This window comes from Oryzias melastigma, linkage group LG1, assembly GCF_002922805.2.
Source record: "Oryzias melastigma strain HK-1 linkage group LG1, ASM292280v2, whole genome shotgun sequence".
In the NCBI taxonomy this organism is placed as follows: Eukaryota; Metazoa; Chordata; class Actinopteri; order Beloniformes; family Adrianichthyidae; genus Oryzias; species Oryzias melastigma.
In genome coordinates, this window is record NC_050512.1 from 26,067,353 (window position 1) to 26,077,211 (window position 9,859).

General features: G+C 37.6%; 1 protein-coding gene across 1 annotated transcript in view; it reads right to left on the reverse strand.

Moving 5' to 3' along the window:
• The window catches only part of LOC112157220 (VPS10 domain-containing receptor SorCS1), a gene marked incomplete in the record, with an annotated part of 185,039 nt that overhangs the window by 22,343 nt on the left and 152,837 nt on the right, over positions 1-9,859 (reverse strand). The window contains 3 exon segments of the mRNA XM_024289836.2: positions 3,432-3,603; positions 4,707-4,820; positions 7,853-7,986. Of these exon segments, the coding sequence (XP_024145604.1) occupies positions 3,432-3,603; positions 4,707-4,820; positions 7,853-7,986 (420 nt within the window).

Below are 9,859 nucleotides of genomic sequence, written 5' to 3' on the forward strand. Positions count from 1 at the left end.
AAAAAAAAAAAAAAAAAAAAGTTGCTCCTGAGTATAATTTGCATCCTTGACTAAACTATGAAAAAATCAGCGACTTATACCTTGGAAAGTACAGCATTAAAAAAAGAAAAATAGAACATTTGACTTTAGAATTTAATATGTTTCCTACACCGCACACCTTCCAAGTATGTGCTTTTTTATGATTACTACAACTTGAAATGATTTAGAAACACTAAAATAGTAAACTGTTAGTTATTCAAAGTTCGTCTAGTTATTCTCTCTTGTGCATTTCAGTGACAAGATGACATTTAATTAAGTATTTATGAAGCGTAGTTCAGCATCTTACTTTTCTTTTTTTCACCTAAACCCTCAACTGCTAGTTGGCAACACAACCCATTCCTTGAGGACTACCACCCTGCTTGTTTTGCAGCTAATCCTGCTTCAGTAGATGCTGATAAACTGGATTGAATTAGCCCAGTTTCTGATTGACTGGACACACCTGATCCAGGTGAAGCAGCAACAACTGAAGCGGGGTTAGCTGCAAAACAAGCAGGACTGAAGCCCTCGAGGAACAGGTTTGGTGACCCCTGAGTTAAATGTTCAGTCAGCCTCACGGTTTTGGTTAATATGAGACATGTATTACTTAGGATGGGTACTGACCCAAAACTCTGTTCCATGTTGCTGCCAGTATCAAATACAAATGTGTGTTGGTGTGCTTTGTGGCGCGCTCAGAGAAGAACGAGTAAAGCAAAATGCTGTTGACGACCCTAAAGGACTTAAGTTCTGCTGAAGTTCACAGCATGAAATTCTAGTTTAGTGACCTGATGGATCAGAGCGATGTGTACAACACTGAAAAAAGACCATCATCATGGCAATGAGCGGTGAAATCCGTGTTTACTTCTGCATGTGTGAAAATGTAAATAAAGCATCTTAGCCACATTCAAGTATTCTCCTTCATCCTGGCACACTGCTTCATCACACTGAAATGTTTCTGGTAAAAGCTGTTTTTTCTTTTTTTTTTGCTCTTTTTATTTTTGAAGCACCCGTTTAAACACTGTTCAGGCTCCTGAATCGTTTAGCAATGTTGGAAATAAGCAGCACTTTATTTCCTCAATCATACTTCTAGAACCTTATTGGTTAAGGCACATTCACTATATATATTTTGTTGTGGAAATCAGGCAATATCCAATTTAATTTCACAAATTATCAAAAGCAAAGCACCATGAATTGTTTAGGTAAAAACAACTTGTATATGAGATACAGTTGTAGTGCTTAATGTTGTGATAATTAAATACAATGACTTTGACAATTTTATTAACATGAAAGATGTAGTAATATTCAGGTAGAGTTTTTTTTTTCTAAGTCACACTCTAAAGAAAATTGTGACAAATTGTTCTGGAACCGTCTTGAGATATATCGATATACATGTCGTATCGTGAGATGATTATCATGATACGTATTGCATCGCCAGGCTCTTGCCAATACACACCCCTACTCAGTGGTTGATGAGTTCATCCAGACAAGAAAACACTAAATTTTTACTCAAACTGTTTGGGTTCTTGCTCTACACCAGGAGTGTCAAACTCAAAATCCAAAAACACACCTTAGGTCACGGGTCAAACAGGATAAAAATGAATCAAACACTCTAAAAGTACATCTTTAAAACTTTAAAACCGTAACTTTTTAACATAACTATGAACTAGATACGTATATAGCCTACTGTAGCATTATCTGTGATACTGCTAGTGTGAATGCTTTAAGCTGAATTTGGCTGCTGAAGATGCAAGTGCTGATAGCTAAAGATGCTGAAATTAATAGCTGAAAACGCTGAAGTTAATATCTGGAAATGGCGAAGCTGATAACCAGCTAAAATATTAGCTAAATTAACCTAAAAAAAATAAAAGCAAAAAACTTTGGTTAGCCAAAACAGCTAGCATGTAGCTGAAAAAATAGCTTAACCTCAAAAATTCTAAAAAACTGGAAAAAAGCCAAAATTACTCAAAACAACTAGCATGTAGCTGAAATATTAGCAGAACTCCAAAATAGCCTAAAAAAATCTAAGTAAATGCCAAAATAGTCCAGAAAGCTTGCAAAATGCCAATTTTTAAAACTTTAAAACTGTAACTTTCTAACATAATTATAAATAATAAAAAAGGCAGGGATATTGTTCCAGAATAAATCAATTTAAACCTTCTAATTTTTTACACTCCATAAAAATATATGTGGGGTTATTTATAAAGCACTAGCTGACACCAGTGGGTGTTCCAAGGAGCCCTACAAGAAGCAAGAAATCACACTAGATTATTTTGCAAATTAATTAATTTTCAATAATAATAACACCAACATGTCTTAACTGTTTTGATTTTTTTAGGAGACTTAAGGAGCTAGAGCTCAGAGAATCCTGAGAAGTAAGTACTAGTTTTTATTCAAGTTTGATTGGTTGATTGATTACATCAAAGAGTTTCTGCTTCCTTGTATTTAACATTGAACTGTTGTCTATGGAAAGAAGTGATTCCCTATAGAGTCTACTCTAACAAGTCAATGTAAGAACACAGTAAACCACATTTCCCCATTTAAGTCCACATAAAATGTCAGACATGGTTTGGTCAGAACTTTGAAGTTCAGAAACGTTGCTTTTACCTCAATTTGCAAATTAACAAGGAGTTTGTTACCTCACATTCCCTTTAAGAGAGACGTGAGTCTGTTTTGTCACCATAGCAACAGGTTTGACAGATGGTGCGTCCAATCCAATCTGTCAAGTCCAAAAACCTTTACAAACTGGCTTAATCACACTGGTCTGCAAATCCCTGCTCCTTTGTCTGTCAATGGAATAACAGTGATTTTCTCACATTAGTGTGTTGACCTGCTTCATGCTGGTCAGTGGAGTCCGTTTTTTGCACCTGCACATATCCTGAATGCATTTTCATTTTGATGCAGACAGGGATGTTAATGCTCTGAATAAAATCAATTATCACAGCAGTGATGAATTAGAAAGGACATGATGTAGACCACAACAGTGTGCATCATCAGGACAGGGTTTTTCTTTGAAAAAAAATCTTCATAAACCAGAGAAAAGACTCAAAATTAGATAATTACAAAATATATATTACAGCCTTTTGTTTTTTGAATAAATTCATATTTTAATAAGATGTAATCAGCAAAGGAAAAAAAAAAGTCTTAACTTGCAGAAGCTTTGCAGAAGTGTTGCTGAGCAACTATCTGAAAGCACTTTGCATTTTGAGCAAAAACAAACAGCTAAATGAAAGCTTTACATGCTGGATTCCAAAAATGTTGTTTTAGATAAATTCTTTATCTGTCACGATTCAAAAAACCAAATAAATAATGAAAAGAGGAAAAAAAAATAAGTTTGCAACAACCCATAATGTCTGTGCTTTGCATTGGAAGTGGAGTACAATGAGAAATTCAGGTATTAAACAGCAAGAGAAACTCACCTCTTCCAGAAACACAAGGAAAGTGATGTTGGAACCCAGTGTGGCAGTCAGCGCACCCTCACTGGTCACCAGGTGCAGGCCTCTGGGAGCCTGCAGGGGGCAGTGCAGCCGCCGGGCCGTAAATTCAGCGCTCACTCCGGCGGTGCAGTTGTTGGAAATCACTTTTCTGTAGCTACAGGTGGAAGAGCAACAAACAAATTATTTTAAAAAAGCTAAATACCTTTTTGATTAGATATTAAATTTTTCCTCAGTCTATAAAGACTTCATTAATAGTCAAAACGTGACCTTCTACTTGTTTTACTTTTAAAATAAATAAATAAATAAAGAAGCCTTGGAGAGTGTTTAAAGCTAAGCCCCATTTTAATGTAGTTTCTTTACTTTTCTAGTCATATTTTGAAAGGCAGTAAGTTGCAATCGCTGCCTCTGCAATCGCCACCTCAGCAATCACCTCCGCTGCAATTGTCACTGCTACAATAGGCCCCTGCTGCAATTGCGAACAGTCTCGGGTATCCCCGCGTCTTTCCATTGGCTTAACATTGAAATTTTATTCTTCCACTGAGGAGTCATGGGTCAGTCCGCTCAACTTTTTTTTATCTTTGATTTTTGAGTTTCACTAATGTCTATGGCAGACATAAAATCCTATCCACCTTTGTCCACATGGAAGGAATCATATATCAATATGTGGTTGGAGTCATCTGAACCCCAAAGAGAGCGGAAGGGCCAACATCGGTCCACATTCGGTTCTGCTCCAGTATCGGTCTACGTCTGGTACAGCGGTACTGCGTTTGGTACTGGTATGAGTCCAGTATCCGATTAGATTATTGGTGTGATCCGTGTTCGTTTGAGGCCCGGAGTCTGAGGACCCATGAATTAACTGGAAAAGCCAGCACGCCAAAAAATGACGAGTCGGGGACACCCAAAACATCAGTTTTTGACGCGGAGGAATGAGAATGTTTTGGTTTTGCACTCCACTCCACTTCAGAGTTCAGTGACACCTGGCCTCCACAGATTTGGCTTGTCTAGCCTCCAGCCTTCAATAAAAAAGAAAGTGGGAGTTCTATTCACAAGACTCTCCAACTATTCCCTTCTTAGCTGTTGTCATATGAACCCTTTTTTAAACTTGGGATTCTAAAATAGGCAGAATTACATTTTTTTTTGTTTTAGACTTTTTCCAAACAAATAGCCTGGGTGGTTTAACTTACAGTATACTCTGACAGCTTTAGCTGGCCCCTGAGATCCTTTTTCAGATGCATTTGTAACATTTTCTGTGTTTACCCGGTGCTGTTTAGGAAAGTCATCCCTGTGGTACAACTCCTGGACATGGATGACGGATGGAACCAAAAGGCGGGGCTGCATTTGCCGTCACTTCGCCTCTCGTAGCCATAATCGCTGCAGAGATGTAAGCAGATAATCGTCCAATCAGAAGCCACAGAGAAAACTCGGGCAGATTTCTCAAACAACTAGTAATGCTCATGCAAATCAATTAAAAGAACATCACCCAGCTGAAGTATGCGGGGCTGCAAAAGAGCATGTTAACAAAACTATGCTGTGTTTTTAAACGCAGCTCACATGTTGTTTGCATTCCAAATTAAAAGGCAGAGCAGCACCGTGGCCCCAAAACGAAGGGGACAAATTGCCCCAATTAGTCCGACATGCACACAGATGCAAAAGTGTTGCGATTGTTAATGAAAGCTATTAGGCTCTGTGATTTATGGTTTTAGTGGAGCTTATTACAAGAGCTGCTTCACTCAGGAGACCAGACTGTGGCAAGAAAAAAAAAAGAAAAAACCATTAGCAAAGAAAAAATATCAAAGAAGGCAGCTTTTTATGACAGTCGGTGTTAGAAAAGCAGCAGTGAGGAATCATTTTCACTCTGAAAGCCTTCAAACTGTGAACGATGTTGCGCATTAAGGCGGCATCAATTGAATATCTGAGAGAAAAACAGCATCACCTTATACTGAAACACACAACACTGAAAGACACACAACTTGTTTTTTTGAGTAGTTTCTGTTGGGAAGCAACACTTTAGAATCCAGAGGATGATATCTGTGACGATAGTTTCCTTCAAATCTTAACCAATTTATTTCTGGTGAGATTGCAGCTTCGATCCAAGAGAAATTCTTCAGGAAGCTTGTTGGTTTGATTATTTCATTGACTTTGCCTTTCAGTTCAAATTTCACATTTAACTGAGCAGAAACAGTCCACATTTGATGGGGGAGAAGTTGGTATTTGAGCAAAAAAATCAAAATAGTCATATATTTCTAAAACGAGATCAAGCCAGTTCAAGATGGAGGTAATAAAAATATATTAAATTGTATTTATTTGTTGTCTTTTTAAAACTGTTTACCAATTATTTAGTAAATCATGGGTGTGAATTATAGGATCCTTTAGTCTAACTTGTGCTATCTTTTTGGTTCTTTTTTGTTCTTCAATTGAAATTATTCACAACTGCTAATAAAATTCTAAAAATGACTCAAAGGTTTAAAGCAGAAGATTAAAGTAAATCCTAAACTTAGATATAAACTTTTTTTTTATTTAAGCAGAATTATCCCTTATATCTAGATTTAACTCAATTTGTCTATTTTAGCCCATACTCGACCATGAAATAATTTAATATGTCATGAAATATTAAAATTTGTTTTTTAATTGCTATTTTAATATTTTAATGCCACATATATTTAAACATTTATTTATTGACTATCGCTAATGTTAGCATTAGCTTTGATTAAAAGAATAAAATCATAATTACCTTCATAATCAAACAAGCAGCATTCAGTGAAGTACCTGTAACCTTTGTCTAACTTTAACCGGGTTGTCAGAGAGAAATACTCCACGACTCCTTTAATATCATCTAAAAGAATTTGGGGAAGCAGAAGCTGAGCTGCTACGTTCTGACTGCAGACAGGATTACTGACATTTGTACTTTGATTTGTGAACGATCTAAGAGGAGGAAACAAATACAACGAGGTAGGACATTTATGAAATAAATATTATACAAATTTCGATTACAATTGGCTAGGTTACCTTCTATTATATGTAAAATTGATTTCAACAGCGTTCAGCTGTCAGCTTTGCCGTTCTAAACTATATAAACCGGCAGCGACTCTGCACTTGACCAGCGATGAGTGACGTCATGTGAAAAGGGTCCGTTGTTCAGGATTGTTCATTTTTCCAGCTGAAAAAGTGACACTTACTCTACTCTTCAACATACGTCACACTTAAACACTTTAGTAGCCCTATTGAAGAGTGTCAAACTCACTCACACAAGGGGCCAAATTCCAAAACATATCTTATGTCACGGGCCAAACAAGATAAACACTTATTGAAGACTCTAAAACATTTTTTTTTAAACTTTAAAACTGTAACTTTTTAACAACAACTAGATATATAGCATTGCCTGCGATAATGCTAGAGTGAATGCTGTTGGCTGAATTTGGATGCTGAAGATGCTAGCGCTGATAGCTGAAGATGCTGAAATTGTTAGCTAAAAACGCTAAAGCTGATAGCTGAAAGTGCTGAAGCTGATAACTAAGATCACTGAAGCTGATAGCTAAAAACGCTAAAGCTGATAGCTGAAAACGCTGAAGCTGATAGTCAAAATCACCGAGGCTAATAGTTGAAAAAGTAAAGCTGATAGCCAGCTAAAATATACGCTAAATGCCAAATAAGCCTAAAAAAAAAAAAAAAAAAAACTTACGTTAGCCAAAACAGCTAGCCTGCAGATGAAAGAATACTTAAAATAGCCTTCAGAATAGCCTAAAAAACTGGAAAAAAGCCTAAATTACCCAAAACAGCTAGCATGTAAATACTAGCCTAACCCCAAAACAGCATTAAAAAAACCCCTAAAAAAGCCTAAATTAGCCAAGACAGCTAGCATATAGTTTAAAAATTAGCTAAATCCCAAAATAGCCTAAAAAAATCTTAGTAAATGCCAAAATAGTCCAAAAAGCTAGCAGAATGCCAGTTTTTAAAACTTTAAAACTGTGCCTCAATTAGGTATAATAAAAACGTGCAGGAATATTATTCCAGAATAAATCAATCTAAACCTTAAATAACTTTAAATATTTTACTCTCCATTAAAATATATTTTGTCAAAATGATACAAGTTAGAAAAAAGCACAAGATAACATCAGGCCATCAGTAACAATAACATAAAATGATCTGGAGGGGCGAATATAATTACCCGGTGGGCCAAATCTGGCCCCCAGACCTAGATTTTGACATATGTCCTATTGCATAATATGCAGACTTTTAATTATTTCATTTATTGCACTGTATCATCAAAGATGTGCAGACCGATCAAAGTTGAACTGGTGGAAGTTTGTTGTCCTGATAAAATTAAAGACACATTTTGAAAGCTACCTTCAAGTCCTCCTTACTCCACGTGGAGTCTCAAAAAAAGTGTCAAATTATCAACTTACCACTCAAAGTCAGCTTCCATGCAGTCACAAGGACTTGATGTCATCGCCACCGAGTACATCTTTCCCATGACACACCTGGACGTCGGCTTCAGCTTTCGGTAGATCCTTTTCACCCCCATGAGACATGGCTCACCCTGTAGAGGGCCAAAAGTAAACTCACATTCAGGGAGTTCAGAAAATAAGCAGATTTTATAAGGTCTAAATGTGTGAATTATTCATGGGTTCCAGCCACCTGAGTGCACATTGCCCTGTGGATGAAGCAGCATTGTGTGCTAAACTCAGCAACCGCTCCTGCGTCACAAGTGTCACATTCCAGAATGTGCTACTTGAGTTTTTTTTTATTGTTCTTCCAGAATATTTTTTCTTTGAGACAAACTAATAAGAGGGAGCTTCAACTGCAAAAGCAGCCGGCGCAGCATCCATTTTTAGCTGCACGTCTAAGTGAAAGAAGTGAGTTCAAAATCAGCTGGAAAGCAAAAAAAGATGAAACGATTTGAGCAGCCGGTTCCACTGTATCCACCATCCTTTAATGCTGCTTTCTTTTTATCAGCAGAACATTCTGCAGATGTGCATTAGGTGTCAGTAGTGAGATGCCAGAGAAAAAGAAACTAAAATAGACAAGCAGCAGAAACTTTTTCCAGCTAAATACAAAAGAGACCCATCTTTTTCAGGCAGAGTTTTATTTTTGCTGCAGCCTCTTCCACTGCTCCGTTTGGCCAGTTTAGCCCTGTAATTGGCTTGGACCCTTGTCATCTTCCTTGCTATACGTTTTGATCATTAGTCAGCTCTGAGCATATGGGTGTCTAAAGCAATTACAGAAGCAGGCCATGAATAAAGGCCTGCTTTAAGTATCTGGCTCGGCTTCAAAACCGGCCAGGTTGAGGGGCAGGTTTAATGTATGCGCAGGAGGGGTGTACGCGGTGTTGGGAGTGCACTTAGAGGATGATAAGAAAATTTCAAAAGAAGAGATTTCCAGCTTTCTTCAACTTTCCAAACAACTGTGCAGAAAGCAATTAGAGATAATAACTCATTAAGAAAAAAACCTTAATCCTCTTAAGGGGACCTTTGTTTACACAAACGTATGACAGTGTGTTCATAAGCGATGACTTATTAAAAACATTTGTATCAGTAATTACTTATTGGGACCAAGCTGCAGCACTAATTCTGCCGGCTTCTGTTGGCGTCCTTGAATCAATGAATCATGCAGAAGTTTGAGGTGGAAGTGTTTCTGTGCAGAACAAAAGCCTCCTGATTGAATACCTGAAGGTCTGCTGAGACAGTTTTCAAGCATTCTTGAGGTCAGAGGGTCTCTTGCTCAGGCTTTTATTAGGTTTTACATGAATTCATCCACCAAGGCGAGAGCAGTGATGGACGAATGTGATCTCTGGCTTTTGTGGAGGAGGATGAACGCCACAATGAGTCCCAATCATCTTTCTCCCGTCCAATTCTGATTCAAGCTAAATTCACGTTTTGTCTGATCAGAGTCAGTCAAGACGAAAGCATTTTCAAAATGTGACTCAACATGATAGGAAACAAGAGCTTGTTGCCGGGTGAGATCTGCAAAAGGCTTAAGGAAGAGAACTGTTGTACAGGAATGTGTCAGCATTGGTTGTATCCATGGCTATTAAAAAAAGCTGTAACTTTTGTGTATAAAAGCTTCTCCACTTAACACAGACTTGGCCTGTCATTGACCAATGACCACTTTGACAGTATTGCTCTGTGATGGCCTTAAGATTAAGATCTTCTGAAAATTGAGATCCAATTAGAGAAAAATGTTTTTTTCACTTTTGATAGAAGTCTTTCTGGCAACTTTCTCAATGGTTGAGTTATAAATCAGGATCTAACAAACAGATTGCAGTAGTGTTATCCTAATATAGCTGTCTAATCCCGGGCTCTCTGGCCCGACTCCGGTCTGGACACCCGAGTCGTTACGTAACTTGAGAAGTGCGAGAGGCACTACTGCATCCAGTCCGGTCTCTGTGGTGCTCTCTATCAGTTTTGTTGGCT